General features: G+C 47.6%; 1 protein-coding gene across 1 annotated transcript in view; it reads left to right on the forward strand.

Moving 5' to 3' along the window:
* Nucleotides 1-5,993: 5,993 nt before the first annotated feature.
* Nucleotides 5,994-19,173, forward strand: part of MED26 (mediator complex subunit 26) — a 37,029-nt gene continuing 23,849 nt past the window's right edge. Inside the window, exon 1 of the mRNA XM_004688644.2 lies at nucleotides 5,994-6,290. Within this exon, the coding sequence (XP_004688701.1) occupies nucleotides 6,219-6,290 (72 nt within the window). The 5' untranslated portion in view covers nucleotides 5,994-6,218. The remainder of the gene's footprint in view (nucleotides 6,291-19,173) is intronic.

Consider the following 19,173-nt stretch of genomic DNA (forward strand, 5'->3'; position numbering starts at 1 on the left):
GTGTGTTGTAATCATGGTTTCCATTGTTGTTGTTTTTTGCATTTTAAGAAGACCAGTTTATTAGGAAGTGGAGAAAGGAAAAAGAGACACCTGCATAGACACAGGTGGTCAGAGAGCTGCTGCTGCTGCTCTCACTCTTTTTTTAAGATTTATTTATGTATATAAGAACAAGGGTACAGGCCAGAGGTGTGGGAGGATGAGACGATTCACCAGAGAAGGGGGCGTGGGGGTTGGTTAGGGGGTGGGGATGGACAGAACAGGTGGATTGACCGAAACACACTGCTGAGGGGAACAGTGGATGAGACAGGAAAGGCCTGCCATGTCATGTGGGTCACCCCCCTGGCCGGGGGTTGAACTTGTACCTCAGTGGTTGTGGATAGCTTGAGTGCTGTGCTTCAACCCATTGCGCCACCAGGGAGGTCCTTGCTGCTGCTTTCAAAGGGAAAAGGGTTGTGATGGAAATGCCTGTGTAGTATTCATAGGAAAGCAGGAGAACTACACGTGTACTTATTTCTATGCACAGTTACTCTGTACCCTGTACTTAACGAAGATTGGTGTAATCAAGAAAATAAACAAAAGCCTGCCTGGATATGTACAGTAGAGAAGGGTCATAGTTGGAGTGGGGCAGGGCAGGCGTCTTCAGGAGAGTACTGGACATGTGAGCAGAGGCAAACGCAAGGCAGGAGGTGAGCAGCAGCTCAGTAGCCATGCAGGTACAACTCAGAATTAGGTTGATCTGCAATCCCAGCTGTACCCTTGTGGTCTCTGTCACGTGGGTGAGTCTTTTCACTCTTCAACCTCACATTCCTTCACAGTGTCATGTGAAAACTTCAGCAGGTCCCCAAAGTGGTTTTCTTCAACATTGTTTCATTGTAACAGTGATGAGAATAAAGTTGTTTCATTGTAATGTTTGTTAGAAGCATCACACTTGAGGATGAACAAAACAATATTATTGAAGGATTTGCTTTCATTAACCTTATTTCACTTAAAGTTGCAGTTTCAAAGATCCTATTAGTGACTTTAAATGAGGACTTAACTGTACAGTAGCAACTGTGTTTCAGCTAGCTAGGGCTGGGTAACATATGTCCTCCCATGCTAAGTGGCTTAAAGCATCCATTATTGTCATTTGTTGCATAACAACATTTAGGTCAAAAAAGAATCACATATACAACGGTGGTCCCAATTGGCTGTACCAACGAGATTTGTGTAGTTATACTCTGTGACACACACAATGACAAAACTGCCTATTGACACTTTTTTTTTTTTTTTAAGATTTATTTATTTGTACATACAGAACTGGGGTACAGGCCAGAGGCTCAGGGGCGGTGAGAGGCTTCACCAGAGACAGAGTGGGGAGCAGAACAGGCAGATCTACAAAGTACACTGCTGAGGGGAGCAGCGGGCGGGTCAGGCGGGTCAGGAGAGGTCTGCCACTCCATGTGGTCTCCTCCGGGGCAGGCGGGAATCGAACTCATGCAGAAGTGGCTTTAGCTTCTCAGTGCAGTGCTTTAACCCGCTGCACCACCAGGGAGGGCCAGACACTTTTTTTTTAATGTGTCCACTCAATACATGTTACTCTCTGTAGTGCTTCTCACTATTACTAAGAATAATAGACCTGGGCCAGCAGGATAAACAGACTTTTAGGACTAGGAAGATGTCCATCAGTCCCCTCATAGCAAATCCATGGTCAGGATTTGGATTGGAGTCAGAAGGTGAGAGCAGAAGTTAATAGTGGGCATAATAACACCAGGACTTGAGGCTTAGAAGGCATTTCATTACAATGAAACAAACATTCTAGAAAATGTGGAACTACAGAGAAAATGACAGAACTCACCTGTCATTCTGTCCATCAGAGATAACTAATAGAAATATTTTGGTTTTGTTTCAGTATATTTTTCAAAGCACCATGTGTGTGCACATGTGTGTGTGTAAAACTAAAATTAAGATCTTAATGTATTTAGTTTATATACTGCATTTTATCACTCAGTGTTAAATTGGGAGCATTTTCCCATGTTATTTAATACTGTTTTCTTTTTTTAAGGTTAAAAAGGGCTTACTTACAAAAAAGAACTACTGAGGTGTAGGCTGGAGGTGGGGAAGGGGTGAGAGGATTCCTGAGACAGTGGAGAGCAGAACAGGCAGATCTACTGAAATACACTGCTGAGGGGAACAGTGGGTGAGACAGGAGAGCTCTGTTGCTCTATGTGGATCAGCTCCTTGGCAGGTCAAACTCAGGCCATCAGAGTTGGCCTTTGGGATGGTAGTACACTGAGCCTTAACCCCTAGGCTACCAGGGAGGCCATGTTCAGTGCTGATTTTCAGTGACTAGATGATTGTCTTTATATATCCTTTTATTGATCACTAAAATTTAACCTACAGTAACATCAACTCAGTGAATTCTACATGTGCATACTCATAAGGCTACAATCCAGAAAGAGGTTGAGAACCTTGTGGCCCCTCCCAGTTATAACCACCTCATTTTTTTGAGAACTGAACCCCATTTTATTTATATACCCCTTTGTTACAACTTAAATTGCTTTCCTGTCTTGTGCCCCTATAAACAATACTGCTATGAATTTCCTTTTATGCACACATTTATCTGCATCTGATTGCTTCCATTGGATGAATTTTTAGTAAAACATCAGGTCAGAGGGTATGACTACATGGAAATGCTCTCAGGAGAAATGCTGCAGAAATGCATCCCTGGAGCAGGCTTTGTGCATCTTTGTATTCCCCAGCTTGGAGACAGATAAAAACTGTTTTGAGTTTGCTTGCTTATCTTTGAATCCCTTCCTAAGAGCAGCAACATGTCAGGGCTGTTCAAAATCAGTTGAAATTGGTTTACTTTTAAACAGAACTTGTTGCAAAATCAAACAGTAATCTGGAATCCAATCTCTAGATACTTCTAGAGCTCAAATGTACATTGAAGCAGTACAGGCATCATTGATATGGCTGAATGAGTTAGTAAATGAGAAAATGTTTTTAAAAAATTTCCACCAGACTATTAAATGCAACAAACATATAGGTCGGAGTGGGGTGGTAAATTGGCTTACCTTTTTTTTCTTTGTAATCATCAAATCCTTCACATACCACATCGGGATAAATCTAGTAACTTGCCTCTTTAAGTTTCCCAACTCCCAGGAACTTTGTAGACAGAGGGGCTAGTGAATCCAGTGTGTTACTACTGTTCCTGATCACCACTGAGTATCCAGAGAAGTTGTGAGCCATCTGCTCATGGCTTCTGTGAAGCTTGTGCTTGTTATGCTTGGGCCATTGTAGCTGTCTAGGGAGACGGAAGCCTGCTCCCTCCCTGCCACACTTGGCTAAGGATGCTCTTTGCTCAGGCTCTTGGAACAAACCTTCCTGTGGCAAAGAGATAGTCATGGACTCAGCTACTTCCTCTCTTTTCCTCTTTTGGGGGGGCCTCACCAAGAGTTCTATCCAGCACCTAGAAGAAGCTGCTAACATTTTCAAGATTCCTGTTAAGTCTTCTCTTTACTACTACAAGAACCTTTTTAATATATGGAATAAAACTATATCTCTGTGTGTCTATTTGCATCCTGTGTATCCAGTATTTCTTATATTTAATAAAGTTCATTATTAAACCCTAGCCTACCAGATCTGTGGAACTCTTTTGCCTATAGATGTCTGGGTGTGTGTATATAGATGCTATGTATTTGCATCTGAAGATGTTCATTTATTTCACAAAGATTTAACACTTTTTAAAAAAGATTTATTTATGCATACAGAACTGGGGTACAGGCCAGAGTGATCAAGGGCAGCGAGAGGATTCACCAAAGAGAGTGGGGAGCAGAACCGACAGATCAATGAAGTACACTGCTAAGGGGAGCAGTGGACGGGTCAGGAGAGGTCTGCCACATCATGTGGATCACCTCCAGGGCGGGGGATCAAACTCACACTGAAGTGGCTGCGGCTAGCTTAAAGTACTGCATCCCAACCTGTTGCGCCACCAGGGAGGGCCTAACATGCACTTTTCTGTGTACTGGGGACAAAAGAGTGTATCGATGACCTCGTAGAGCTCACAGATATCCTAGTGTTCCTTGTTAGTTTAAAAGTAGTAGTAAGTTAGGCCCTCCTTGGTGGCACATTGGGTTAAAGCACAGCACTATGAAGCTCTCTGCAGCACGAGTTTGATCCCTGACCAGTAAGGTGACCCTTACTGGTGCAGCAGACCTCTCCTGACCTGCCCAATGTATTTCAGTCTCTGTTCTGCTCTCTAGTGAATCCTCTTACCCTCCTGCACCTCTGGCCTGTACCCCAGTTCGTGTATGCATAAATAAATCTTAAAAAAAAAAAAGGCAGTAAATTGTTTTTCAGATTGTTCTTAAGTAACTTGAAACCTGCAAAACATTGCTTAATTCTTTGTAACCTTTGGTTTGAAAAATGAGTTATTGTACATCTGATCTAGAAATACAGAGATCGGACCGGAATATGCTTGGGAGAAAAGTTTACTTTACTTATCTTGAGAGATAGAGTATCTCCAGATGGGCTGTTTTCCAACTTGAACCATGCACACAAAGCATCGCATTCTAAGAGGGAGGTCAGGAAATTAAAGAGAACTGTTTTTGGCAGTATTTGTTTTCCCTGACAAGTGTGATGTAAAACATTTCACATGTGTAGATGCAAGTGATCACAGCCACGTGTGGAAATAGCCCCTTCTGCAAATAAAACTTTCTAGAACCATGACAAATGTAAGATTGACAGGTGTAACCAGGTACACGTGTGGGTATCTTTGGCAGCCTCTCCTGGTTTAAATCTGGATCCTCCCAAAACAACTAGGGGAAATTATTATTTCCTAACATAGCTATTAATCCATCCACCCCTTCTCATGACAGGATTTCTAACAGGAGGAGGTTTGGAGGAGCCTGCCCCAAAATGAAATAAGGTGGAGAGGGGAAACCCTTGAATGTGACAATTTTGGGTTAACTCTGGATCACCTTGGGTTTCACCTTCCTCTTGAGACATTTGGTCCAGACAATGAGGGTTTCAGCTATCCAATACCACACGCAAAGCAGAGTGGTACCAGTGATTCTCAGATGCAATTCTGCCCACCAGGAGACATCTGGCAATGGCCAGGGTCATTTTAGGTCGTCTTGCCCTGTAAGGAGGTGCTCCTAGAAGACGGGATTGCGCGGGGGGAGGGGATACTCCTGTCATCTTGTGGGTGGAGACCAGGGATGCTGTTGCACACCCTGCTCCGCGTAGGACGCCCCTACAACTGAGGGCGCCCGAATTGAGGTTCCCGGTGGAATTCAGGTTTACAATCTGAGGGTCAGCTCCAAGACGGTGGCTTTGGGATTCCCGCAGGTGGGGTGGGGGTTCCTCCAATACGCGTTTTACTGGCTCCTGTTGGGGCTCCAGGAGCGGCAGATCCCTGTTCTGCCCCCACGCCCCCTGGAGGGCCCGGGGCCTCTCGGCGCCCAGCGAGCGTGTAAACACTTCCGCACGCCGCACCTAGACGTGGACGGTCTCTCTCACTCCCTGGACTGCCTCGAGCGGCTGGCACCGGCTCCCCGCCCAGAAAGCTTGGCATCTCCCCTCGCCCAAGACTCGGTGCTCTCTGTCCGCGCCGCGCGGGGATGGCCTATTTACTCTTGAGGGAAATCCCACCCCACCCATAGCCCAGCGTTCAGGGGCCCGGAGCGCTGGGCACGTTTAAGCTTTCTAGCAGAGCAGGGGGCGGGGCTTATAGCGAGAACCGTTGCCCCGCCTAACCGCCTCCCAACGGCTTCCCCGAACGGGCGGCAGGGCAGGGCAGGGCAGGGCTGTGAGTTAATGCGCCTGCGCGCGCATGCGCAGAGTTTGGGGGGGGGGCGGGGCGCGTGTGAGGCCCCGCCTAGGCCTGCTGCCTAGGCCCGCCCTATCTCCCAACCTCCTCAGCGTGGCGCCGACGCTTGCGTGCGGCGCGGGTTACCCAGAATGCTCCGCGCGGGGGCAGCTCACTGGAGTTTGGTTCTCGAGGCGGCGGCAGCAGCGGCAGCGGCTCCGGCGGCTCCTCCTCCTCCTCCGGTGGCGGCGGCGCCCCGGGCCCCGAGCCCCGGCTCCCCTCTCCGCCACCCCCGCGCGCCCTCTCCTACCCCGGCGCTGTGGGGAACATGAGGCTCCGCTCCCGGAGGCCGGCGAGTGAGTGACCCACGTCCCCCGCCTCAGCCCGCCCGCCCGCCGGCCCGGCCGCTCCCCCCCGCCTCGCCCAGGCAATGACAGCGGCTCCGGCGTCTCCGCAGCAGATCAGGGACCGGCTGCTGCAGGCCATCGACCCCCAGAGCAACGTAAGTGCCAGTCACAGGCGCTGGGACGGAGGCCGCGTGGGCCTGGGACCCTCCCCCTCACCGTTGCCCCTCGACCCCTGGGCTCAGGGGGACCTGTCCGGCTCCCATCTTCCCCTGAGAGCCGCTGCCATCCCGGCCTCTCGTTCCCCGAGCCCTGCCCAGGGGCATGGAGGCCAGCCCGGCGGCGTTTAGTACGTGAGGCCGAGGCTTCCGTGCGGCCTTGGCGAAGGGAGCAGACGGGGGCCCAAAGTGGAGCTCTTACTCTCCACGCACTCCAGCTTCAACGACACTTGCGGCTCCTGAATGAGCTCACCCGCCTCTCTCTCCCCAGGGGACCCGCGACCCCCGGGAAGCCCTCCCTGCGGGAGGCGGAGAGAGAGAGGTTGTGGAGCAACTGGTGGCCGGGGTATGACTAGGGTAGCTGGTGCCTGTCGCATCTCGGCCTCCTGGGTGATCAGGAAGGACCTATTTGCCTCTTCTCTAGGCTGGAAGCACCTTTTTGGCGTTGGAGGGAAGCCCCAGGCCTGCTTTACTCCACCGGTGCCGAGGGCACTGGGAGAGTTCTCCTGGATCCTGCCACTCCACATGCCTTTGCCCTGTCCCTCTTGGGGTCTCTGCCAAGGGAAGATGATCATGGGGAAGGTGGGATTCTTCCTGTTGCCTTTCTGGGCCTAAGTGCCCATTGCTCTGTCTGAATTAGAGATGATTGTTTTCTCTCCCCTTCCCCCAAGAGCCTTGCTTCCGCTGTCCCTTCCCCCAGCCTGGGGGCCCAGCCTGGTGGCTTGTGACCTAGACTGTCAGGGTTAACCCTGGTTGTTGCTTTTTCAGGTGCTTCTCCACTGAGGCAGCTGTTTGCAGAGGGACCTCCCGTTCCCTCTCACTCCTCTAAAGTGTTTGTAGGGGAAGATTCAGTTTGTTCTCATAGTTTCTCAAGGGGTTCTTGGCCAGAGGGCTCATTTCTCCTTGTGGCAAGAGCAGGTTGAACATTAGGAAGATACTTTGGCATCCAGGTATGAAGTGAGCCCCTGAATTTGTTGAAATCTCTTTTTAATATATTGGGAATGGAAGGAAAAAATCATCTTGGGCTTGGCTTGGTAATTCTGGTTTCTTTCTCTGTGGGGGGTTTTCCTTTTTGTGAGCTTAGCTGATTACACTTAGCTGTATGCTTTAGTTTGGTATTTTTGAAATAATTCACATTGGCTTACACATTTTTTTTGTAGACATTGAGGAGTTATGATCATTGTTAGAGTCTAATTTCTGTATCATAAGTCATTCTCTTACCTCTGGATTTCAGGCTCCCTTAAAATTGAGTTGTTGGAAATTGCCTTTAACAAATGTTGTATACATTTTTGTTGTAACTTTGGGGGTGGAATAGGCATAGCTATATAAAACCTTCCAGAATTTTTGCTGTAACTGGTGCCACTGCAATTCCCAGGACTCAAAATATTAGAGGATAAAACAAGTGACATGAACATGTAGCATTGGTAGGTTTGTGGAATCAGAGTGCAGTTTTTGAAATCCACGTGCTGCCTTGTCTTTGGGGGGAATCTGAGAGCTTGCTGAGATAGTAGTCCTGATCCTTAATGCCACCTGGGAGAGCACTGGGATCAGGAGCCACTTTGACAAGCCTGTCAAGATGTTGTAGATAAGGTAGGGCAGTGACCTCAGGGATTCCAGAGTTCTGTAAGGCTGTCATCTAAAGGGTCATAGGAGAGGAGGGGGAGAAGGTAGAGGGGTTAGCCAGTAACAGGAGGGAACAGACCTCAGATCTGGGTATGCTGGCGCTTTGCTTGGAACATAAGCCCTAAGTTAGGTTACTTGGTATAGAATTGGGGGACTCTAGTGATGTGCTCTATTCACCCAAGTGTGGGATGGAATTGGGAAATATGAGCAATGAGGAAAGTACCTCCTTTAAGTGTAGCCACTATCCTAGACCATCAGTGACGTTGTTAAAAGCAGGTGACAGGAGCAAGAGCTCCAATGCAGCTGGGAACAAACCTCACAGATGTTCAGCTCAGCAAGTGGAATAGGTTGCAGGCTGACTGGTGCAGACTGTCTGTAGTTTCTCTCCAACCAGCTGACCTCAGGTGGGAATGAATGAGTCCTGCAAGGCATTAAGTATACAGCCGCCCTTGTCCACCTTGCCCAGTTATGAACTTCACTTCTGGATAGTTAGTTGACACATATTTAAGATGCTCATGGAAAAAAAAATGGGGACAGTGTTGAAAAGCCAACACTAAAATTAAACCTCTTTTGAACGATGCTACAGAGAATTGTGTCATGTGGTTACTTTGTAGGCATGCAGTTATGGTTAATAAACTTAGCTTTTGCTTAAAAATATCAATGTCAGGGAGTTGGCCTAGTATCCACAATTATCTGAAAAGTTAGGGAAGTGACCATCTCCTTCTCAATGGAAAAGTGGTTTCTATGCTCTAAATTTTGCTTTCTGGAATACTTGAATTTCTATAGCAGCAGGTCTGAATTAGTAATTTCTGCCAACTTATAAATAAAGTCTCCACTTCTTTTCAAAAAGCAACTAATAGGTTTTCAGACTGGCTGAAGTCCTGCTGTATTGGTGTTGTGTGTCTGCCCAGGTGTTGAAAATCACAGCAGTTCTGTTCAATTCCAGGTTAACCTTGCTTCCTTGTAGATGGAGTTGAGGACTGTCCTCCTGCCCAGAAGTCAACTAGCCACCGGGCACTATCTCCTCAGCAGGTGGTTAGTTATTGCTTATATCCAGTAGATGTACATCATGTCATGAAAGTTTAGGCTCTGCTTTGCTGACCGAAACACAGGCTCCATGCCTTTGCTGGTTTCACTCTTTTGAGAGCAGAAGCATGGGCACACTTTCTGAGACCTCTTTGACTTGTGGTGGAGAAACTGCATTGATGTTCCTTTGACCAAGAAGCCTAGTGACTGCCCTGTGCCTACACTTTAGTCAGAAATTTCAGCGCAAAACTCCTAGATGATATACCCCCATGAGAAGTGTTTGTGCCAAGATAGTACAGACAGGTGAGTGGCGCTGAGCTCAAAGCAGAAGAGATCCACAGGAAAGAGGTCTTGGACTCATTCTGATAGACAGCCTTCCCAGCACCTCCCAGCAGGTGGGTTCTTCATTGAGCTGCCTCCTGGTTCTGTAGATATCAGGTGCCAAGGTGAGGTGATCAAGATGTCCCTTCAGAGAGGCAGTGTCAGGAAGGATGATTTTCCCCTCTAGGAATTTAAATTTCTAAGTGCCATTTAGCTTTGCTGGGCTGCAGATTTCTCAGGCAGTAACACCTCATAAAAGCCCCTTGTCTAGGGCTCAGATTTGGAAGGGACAGCAATGGCTAACTTGAATTGCTCTGTAAGTTTGTACACTTTAAATGACTTTGTACTATACTTTGCTAGTCTCCTGCAAAGGATCAAGGAGGGGTTTGAGAATTCCCTTGTCTACAAGTACAGATGCTGAAAGTATTGGGCAGGAAGGAACTGCTTAGTGGGTTCTTCCTTAGGCAGGAGAGGATGGAGTGCTTTTTTTTTGTTACAGACTTGTTTGAGGTGCCCAAAGTTAGCGACTTAACCTAAAGTTGCAGTGACCGTGCTGGTGCTTTGAACCCTAAACATCAATGTGCTGCTCTCAGATGGAAGGATGGCTTACAAAGAGCCACAGAGCAATGTTGCTTGTGGCGCATCTTCTATCTCCGACATGTCTGTATGCGGTTACACCTTGGGTAGATTTACCTGTGATAGATCTGACTGGTCAATGGCATTAGGCAGCCTGTCCTGGAAACATCTTAAGGTGTCTGTCATAGACAGACCCTGGGCTAGACTCAGGGACGGAACCATGATGTGGCAACTTCCAGCTACCATGAAACTTTTCATGAGTCTTATGTTTTAATTTTGTTTCTGCTGGAAACACTTTTGATGTTAAGATGCCAGCATTCCTGCAGAAAAGAGGAATCTTATACATTATAAAATGGAGGACTGTTGGTTCTGTTTCCCTCTAGTATATTAGAGGATATGAAATATAAACATATGGACCCTGCCTGATCATTCTTGCTGCTCAGATTTAGTGATGTTCCTCTTGGCTTGTATACTGTTGCCAGGGTATGAGGATAGTGGTATGGCATTTTAAAGCTTTGGAAAATCTCAGGTGACAAATGTTGGTTGTGGGTCAGTGTAAGTGCTTGTTGTGACTCCCTTTGTCCTTCAGAAGATGTACTTTACATTCAGTCCTCTCAGAAGGTCTTGGTGGTCCTAAGGTGATCTTAGTTGGAGTGTGTTGTCCTGCTTGAAGGACTGTTCAGATTCAGCCTGTGGAAATCTTGATATATCTGGATAGGGGTGTAAAAGGCATGTAGTCACCCAGCTCCTGGGCTTAAGATGCAGCTGCCTGTGCAGGACCTGCACCTTAAGAGTTCCAGTGTCAGGGGGTGGGGGATGATTTGGAGGGATGTTTTCCTGCACCTCAGTTTGAATATCAGCATGAACATCTCCAGCAGAGTTCCAGTTTAATGGAACCAGCCTGAACTGACCTATGGTCTAGTGGTGGGATGCCTGCCCAACCCCCACTATAACTTGCCCGATGGAAGATGGGTGCTTTGTCTCTGCCAGTATAAGTCATGCTTTTTTATTTTTTTCTTGGTGGCAGTCTTTCCTCAGTCGTCGTAGACCCTTTGAGATCCACTAACTGACAGGATGGGTGGCTACAGGCCATGCATTTTCAGCCTAACCTTGCTAGTGCCCAGCTTGGATGCCCTTTCTGGACCCATGCTAGGAGGTACTAAGATAGGGATTCCCTGATTTTCCTGCATAAGGAAAATCTACCAATTTCCCACATTTGTTAACAGTCCTCTCAATGAATCCCAGGTCTTCAGAGGCAATACAGTTGTCTTCAACCATCAACTGAGACATGCTGCATGGAGAGATGTGGTAAAGCTGAGGTCAAATGCACAAGTGCTTATGGTGCTGGATGTGAAGTGTGCAGCCCTGGAAGTGCTCAGCCCCTATCCAGAGCCTGGCAGGACAGAGGGTGGGCATAGAGTGTGCACATGGGAGGTTGGGGTGGGGGGCCAGGGTGGTCTGACAGGGCTACAGCTCTTATGTCCAAATGGAAGAATTCTTCATGTATTGTATTTTATTCAAAGATAATTTGATAGTTCAGAATTCTTTTTTTTTTTTTAAAGATTTATTTATTTGTGCATACAGAACTGGGGTACAAGCCAGAGGCTCAGGGGTGGTGAGAGGCTTCACCAGAGACAGAGTGGGGAATAGAACAGGCAGATCAACGAAGTACACTGCTGAGGGGAGCAGCGGGCGGGTCAGGAGAGGTCTGCCACACCATGTGGTCACCTCCGGGGCAGGCGGGAATTGAACTCATGCGAAGCGGCTTTAGATTCTCAGTGCAGTGCTTTAACCTGCTGCACCCCGATAGTTCAGAATTCTTAAGAATGTGAAATGGCTTTTTAGAATACTTCATCATTTGAATTTTCAGAAAAATTTTATAATTGGAGGTGGAAAGTTCTTGTTTTGTCTCTGGCTTGAGGGTAAAGGGAACAGTTTGGAAAATTCTTGAACATTGTGCTGTCTGGGTCACAGGATGGGGAGGGGGCAGATGTTAGAATCTGTGAGGGCCTAGGTGGCATGTACAAGTATTTGAAGTTTTCCTTCTAGGCTTAAGTTTGCTCTGTGAGACTTTGAAGGCAAACCTAGACTGGGGAAGGTAGGCATTCCTGGGACTGGGGTGGTTAACCCTGGACCCGGACTCTTAATCTCTGTGGTCCTGGAAGTTCTGTGACACTGAAACCTGCTAGAGAGAAGGTTATGTCATGTGAGGTGCCTCCGCCAGGTAGATGGGGCGGCTACAAGCCTTTGAATGCTCCTAGGACTACTACAGAATTTTCTGGATTCATCCATAGAGGAAAATGAATTTTGGAAAGCTTTTGGGTAGTGGAGGCTATAAAACGAACAGGTGCTGTTAGCTGAGTACTTACCTTGTGCCCTATGTGATTTATGTCCTTTGCTTGGGTTACTGAAACTACGACCCTCTCTCAGGTTGATGCTGCTTTCATCTTTGTGAGGGAAGACCACAAATTCAAGGGTCTGCCCAACATCATGGGAGGGCATATTGGAAGCTAAGTCCTGTGGACTCAGAAGCAAATGGAATAAGAATTCTAGTGCATTTCTGAGATTTAGCCTCATAGACATGGAATGTTTGGCTTTACATTTCCATTTCTCTCCCAGGTTTTACAGTCTTGACCCCTTAAATTATTTTAACCTACTAAACTCCTAACTCTGGTGTGTCAGGGTCAGTTTTTGTGATTGGAAACACTCGAGAACTTCCACATAACAACAGGTGTACTTTGTATTGCTAGTTTTTTTTTTTTTCTTCGAAAACTCAAGGACAGACAATGATAATCAAAACGTGAAAGAAAGTAATGATATATCATGTCCTATCATCAAAATGCCATTTACTTAAATTTGCAAGTCGACCTTTTGTATGTTGGAGTGGCTGTGGCTAGCTAGCTTCATAGTGCTGTGCTTTAGCCTGTTGTGCTGCTAGGGAGGGTACCCCCCCTTGTTCTTTTTTTCCCCTAGAAGCCTTTCCCGCTTTAATCTGATTGTTTACCTCAAATACTGCACATAACTTAAAAACCCCATGTTTCTGCTGATAAACTGATCTTGTTGACTGCGTTTTCCAAATTTCCATGCAGGATTCTTAGTAGCAGAGCATGAGTTGCTCACCAAATGTCTAGATCATGTATGTGTATGAGTGCTCAGATGCTGTTGACCCTCTGCAAAGGGGCCATATTCAGAACTAGCTTCTCATCTTCATGTGCTTTCTCTGTACTGTAATCCAAAGAGGCAGGTACTAACAAGGCAGGAGGCCCAATGGGCCCAGGACTGGAAACACCCATTTCCCCAATGTTTGTTCTTCTGTCCCGGAGAGGCTATGGGTGTGATCGAGACTCTCCATCCCTGCCCAATCCAGCCCATTAGACAGGCCATCTGTGGGATGCTTTGTGCTAGGTGAGGTTGTACCTGAGATGCTGTGCCTCTCTCCCTTTACCCCAACAACCCCAACAAAGAAGCTGGCTCCTGATTTTAGACTCCTGCTTGCCCAAGTTCCCTGGACATCTCTCCAAATACCACCTTGCTGTCTTTCAACTTTTTGGTCATGTGGCAAAAGCCATTCTTGGGTACCTTCCTCCCCACCCCCAGCCCCCAACCCCTGGGGCTTCATTTGTTAGGGCCAGGAAGTGGGTGATGATTTCTCTAGGCCACACCTCTGGTGGGACAGCCTCGTGGTTGCTTTGCGCACAGAATGATTTTGTGGTTGGCTACCTGGGACTGGCCTTAACTGGTGTGTGTGGGGTTCTGAGGCATAGACATTAGCAGTCGGTCAAGTTACTGACCGAAAAATGTGTGACCATGGTTATATTGAAACCATCCTCCAGGTCCTGGTTTGCCTCTTGGCCCTGCCCTTCTCATATCTTCAGCATGGGTAGCACACTCTTCTTCAGCCCCTTTCCACAGCCTTGTTCACACTTGGTTCTCGGGGCAGCCATTGGACCCAGCAGCTATCCACATCACGCTTGTGCACATTAGGGGCTGGGTTTTGCAGGTGCCACCTCATCCCTAATTCAAATACAGCTCTCTACCCCTCTTGCTGTTGGCCTGGCCCAGCTAAAGTAGAGCGTGGAGCCATAGATCACATCCTCTTTCCCTGGAGTGATCCCCAAGGTAGCTAGCTGTTCTTTTCTTCTAACGACCAGCCCCCCCTAGAAGCCACTTCCGGGAGTCACTTCCCAATTTTAGTTACCCCTTTCTTTACTTTGTGTGAATGCCTGGAAGCGGCTGTCAGGCTGGCTCTTTAGCCATCTTCTTCGGGGTGATGACAAAGAGGTATAGGTGTATAAAATAGGAACAGTTTGCTCTCTGTTAATTTTTTAATTATATTTATTTTTACATATTTTTGTGCATTTTCCCATCTCAGTTGCAATCCCCTTGAGTTTCCCATCACCAAATTGCTCTGTTACTTTTTTCACAATATTTCCTTAAAGTGTTCAGTTAAATAGTTGCCTGAACACTCATCTTCCACTTTCCCTAACTCTTCTATTTCTGTTGGCCAGCCTTCTCCAGAGAGAGGGTAGCACTATGTTCAGACAAGAACTTAAACAAAAGGGATTATTGACTCATGTCATTCAAGGCCCAGAAGTGGGTCTGTTCTCTGGGAAGGACCTGGTTTTCTCCCTCTCTCTGTCTTTCCTTTTGTTGTGTTGATTTCACACAGTGGACTGTCTTCCTCAACTCCTGCCACCTCTGGATTCATCCTCCCTGACCATCATCCAAGGCAGCCCTCCCAGAAGCCCCAGCAACCACTTACCAGCATCTCTAGGCATTGATTGTTTAGCAGAATATGTTGGTTGGTCACCCCTAAATCTGGATTTGGAGTTAAACACTCACACAGGTCCAGAATAGAGGGCATGCTCCTGAGAAACATCAGGATTCTGCTCATGGGTCAAGGGAGGTAGAAGGACAGGGAGCAAACTGGCAATCTCCTGGGTATGTACTGGTTTAATCACCTCCTTGATGTGATAGTGTTTTCAAATAGTTGGGTGTGGTGCCCGACCTGGGGCAGGTGGTTCTAGAGGACAAAGAGAGCATGTAACTAAAATGTGAGGTCCACAATAAGTAATGGGGAGGTTTGGTTGGTGTCAGTCACAGTGTAGGGTTCTAAGTGCCCACCCCTTCTGACCAAACCTTCAGACTCTAATTTGCCTGTAGTCACACTTGGATACCTTGTCTTAGTGCAGGTGCTGGGGTACAACTCTGACCCCATCTTGGACTGAGTAGGACTTCAGAGTCCAGGAGAATTTCGTTCTTCTGGTGCTGCAGTAACCGTCTACACTACCTGAGAGGTGGGCCCCAGCAGGAGCTCAGTGTTCTGCACTCTCTTGTTGCTCAGCAGCACAGAGGGTGGGGGGGGGGAGAGGGGGGTTGGGTTGGTTGGCTGATTGTCCTATCAATTGCGTCTTGTCTGTCTCCTTCTACTGATTAATGGAGATGGGTACCTTCACTTCTGGGCCTTGCCTCTGCCTCTTGGGTTGACTGAGAGTGGTAGGTCAGGTGCTTTCTTATGGTCTGCCTAATTTTTTTCCCCTCCCTGTGTTCCCAGGAGACTATGCAGCATGTGGTATCCACCCTCCTTTGCTGGGTGCTGGCAATAGCAACGGGTCACATGTTAAGCTTTAGGTGCTTCTGTTGGGCTGTGAATGGGTATTTCACTTTCACTTCTATTTTGGAGGAGATTCTCATGCATTTAAAGTTCTTCCCTTGCAGACTGATTGACCAGCCAGTGCTACTGCTGAGCTTTCCAAAGGCAGATACATCATATGCCCCCATCATGGGTATGAATTTGTTAACCTCACCTCTGCACTGCTTGCTGAGCTAAAGACACTGTTTAGCACTGACATTGGGTGGGAGAGAGGAGAACTTTGTCCTTGCCACTGGGTGTGTGTCTTCTGTCTTGTAGAGGACCTCTCCCATGTGGTAGGAAGCACAGCCACTCTTGAAGGGTAGACGATTAAAGAAGGGATCCTCTGGGCTTGACTTGGTGAGGGCTGAAGGGGCCCTTTTAAAAAAACAGCGGTGCTTACAAGGATTCAGGGGCTCATGGAAGAACCAGGGTCTGCTCTGCAGGCAAAACTAGGAGGTGCTTCCAGACTGCTGTAGTTCCCCCAACCCCGCGTGCGCGCTCTCTCCCCCCCCACCAAGTAGCAGAACACTGCTGCAGGTGTCTTAAGGATTTCTGATGAGTATGCTTGTCAGCCCTGAGCGATTAGAGAAGTGGGTTCCTGTTCATTTCCTTGGGAATGTGGCTACTTTGTTAGGCACACAGTGGACATGGTTTTCAACACAATTGGGCCAGTAGAGCTCCTCCAAATTGGGAAATTGAATTTGGCATCATCTGCTTTGTAAGATGAGCTGAACTTGGGCACGAGAGTGCCGCTTGTATTTGTCATTCCAGGCTTTCTTACTGGATCACTGTGCTGCCTTCAGTGCCTGCTGGAGGGTTGGTGTTTGAATGCCTCTACAGACCTTGCACTGAACAATGCATTCTGTTCCCCATTCCCCCTTTTATCTCACTGCCTTCCCATTATTTCCAAACCTCCTGCCCGTGGTGCCTCCTTTCCCAATCAATTTGGCTTTGCCTGGCACTGTTGGGGCCCCATCTTGACTTTAAGGCTTTTCCCAAGTGTTCAAAGCCATAGTATCTGGTAGTGTCCGATCCTTTCTCTCCAGGGCTTACTGCTCTGCTTGATGTACAGTCAGCCTTTTCAGAGTGCTTTCTTTGTTCCTACCCTCATTGTGCTGTTGGTTGGTGGTACCATGAGCCACTCCTGTAGACCACCTACTACTCTGGGCTGCCACTGTGGGGTCTCCCTCCGGTACTGATGCCCTTCCTGCAGACAGGATCTTCAGGGAGGTTGAATGTAGCCACTTCCCCATCTGGTCTTGCCTCTTGCTTTTTCCTCTGCACTGATTTCAACTGGATGCCCCAAAACACAGACTGGATATTTCACACCTCTTCTGGGCCATGTGTCTGGTGTGTGAGCTTTTAGGTGGCATATCATGGATCATTCTTTCTCCAGGTGAAAATTTGGGTTTTGGAGTTGGGCAGAACTGAGTTGGAATCTTGATTCTCTTGTTTATCATGCAGCTTTGGATGCGGTTAGGTTTGCAGCTTTAATTTTTGCAAGAAGTCTGTTGAGAATGGCTCATGACCCTGAATCTGAAGAGTCACGGTGCTTCATGTTATATTAGCAGTTCTCAGACTTGGTCTGGCTGCATTCTCTTCCTTGTTTTCTTCTGTGCTCTGTCTTTCCTCTTTTCCTTCCCTCCAGTCCTTGTCCATTGAATGGGCATGTGAACTAACTAGACATAGGGTTGCATTTCTCTGGCCAGTAACTAGTTCACTGTTAGGCCTGTGGCCTAGTTAGAGCCCAGGAAAATTTTAGCACTTTGCTCAAGTCTGGGATCTCCTTGGATAGGAGAGGGTGTGAGCTGGTGACTCCTGGGGACAACCTGTCCAGGAGTGAGGCTCTTGTAGAGGGACAGAAGGGCTGAGTGACCATGATCTGGCAGGCCAAAGTGAGCCTTACCCAAAACCTTCAGCTGGGTGAGCCAGTTGGGTGAGCGTCTTTTTCTTGATGAAACTCATTTGAGCTAGCTCTTCTGTCACTTGTGCCCTAGAGAGTCTACAAAGAATTAACTAAATAAATTGTGTCCCAGTCTCTGGCTCCAGCAGCCCTACTTTCTCAGCTCCAACCACTTTTCATGGCTCTTAAATCAGCTCCTGACCTTGTGTTCTTCCAGAATGTTTTCCTCTTCTTACCTGCTAGGGTTGCTTCCCTAGCAAGACCAGTGCCAGGTGTCCTGGGAAGTTGTGGACAGCACTGTTTCCTGGCTGTGCTGGCATCTTGGCCCCATCTTCCTGAAGCACTTTAACCCCTCTCTGGCTTTCCTCCCCACCCTAATTTTTTCCTTGCTGGTGCAGCATGAACCCATTTGTCCTGTTGGGGCCAGTAACTGGCTTACCATAGATGTGGGGCTATTTCTGATTTCCAGCTGTGATGAGCACTAGTTTTGCCTAACTTGGAATTAGGAACATGGGTTTTTCTTAGATTTCAGGTTTGGTGGGACCTGAGTTGGGCAGCTGCCTAGCTTATGAGAACTGGGTGATTGGTCCCTGGAGATATACTCCTCTCCTGTGATGAAGCTCTAGGGCGCCTCCTGTGGTCCATAGGGTCTTTTGGAGCTATGCTGGTATGATCTGCTTTGGGTCTTAGGCATGCACTACATGCTTTGCACAGCTCTAGAGACAAGACCTGGGGGTGATGGGCAGTTAAGGTGTTGCAGCTGCTTCCCCAGTCCCTGCTAATGAACACTCTACCCCCTGGTTCAGCCTGGGTATTCTCAGGTTAGGTCTGGGCACTTCCCTCAGTGGCCCTAAGATGCTTGAATTCAGGTAGTGGCTTCAAGCTATACTAGTGCTTTTACCTGGGTGACCTTGGGCATATTGTTTATCTTTGAGATTGGTCTCTGTCTATGACAAGGGCTGTGGGTCTATCATCTGGTGGTGTCTTGTGAAGGACTATCATGTCAGTGCTCGGCTTCTGCTTAAAAACTGAGAAGATGGTGAAGGAACTCATTCTCTCTGTTAAGCTAGCAATCAAGGGAGGGAGGTTATCTTTGCCCAAGGCCTTGCAGTTGAGAGGGAATTTTAGACCTCTCAATGGGTAATAGACCTGCCACTGCAGTTGAGCCTAGAGGGACTGGATTACCTTCATTCTATGTGCAGTCCTGCTTAACAAATTAGGTGGTTACTGTATTGTGGTGTAATTTTTATAAGGGCTATCTCTTTATGCACTTTTATCTGTGGGGTCTGTTATCCAGAAACAGGAGGACTTCTGTATGTGCACATTGTACTGAGTATTATCATACTTTATAAATGAAACTGAGGCTCAGCCAGATGAAATAGCCAGTCACTTGGTTACCACAAAGGTGGCCTAACCTTTGCTTTCATCAAGAGACCACACTGCCTGGTGCAGAGGAAAGAGGTATATGGGAATCTCAAAGCATTCTCTCCTTCCATTTGGTGTACTACATGCTGACAGGTGGTCTCTATCTGTGCCATCTCAAATGGTACCCATGAGCTGCATGTGCTAGCAAGCACCTATTATCAAGTATCAAGAAACTGATTTTTTTTTTTAAGATTTATTTGTGCATACAGAACTGGGGTACAGGCCAGAGGCTAGGGGCGGTGAGAGGCTTCACCAGAGACAGAGTGGGGAGCAGAACAGGCAGATCGACAAAGTACACTGCTGAGGGGAGCAGC

The sequence above is a fragment of the Condylura cristata genome, unplaced genomic scaffold, assembly GCF_000260355.1.
Source record: "Condylura cristata isolate star-nosed mole 26May11 unplaced genomic scaffold, ConCri1.0 scaffold00024, whole genome shotgun sequence".
Taxonomy (NCBI): domain Eukaryota; kingdom Metazoa; phylum Chordata; class Mammalia; order Eulipotyphla; family Talpidae; genus Condylura; species Condylura cristata.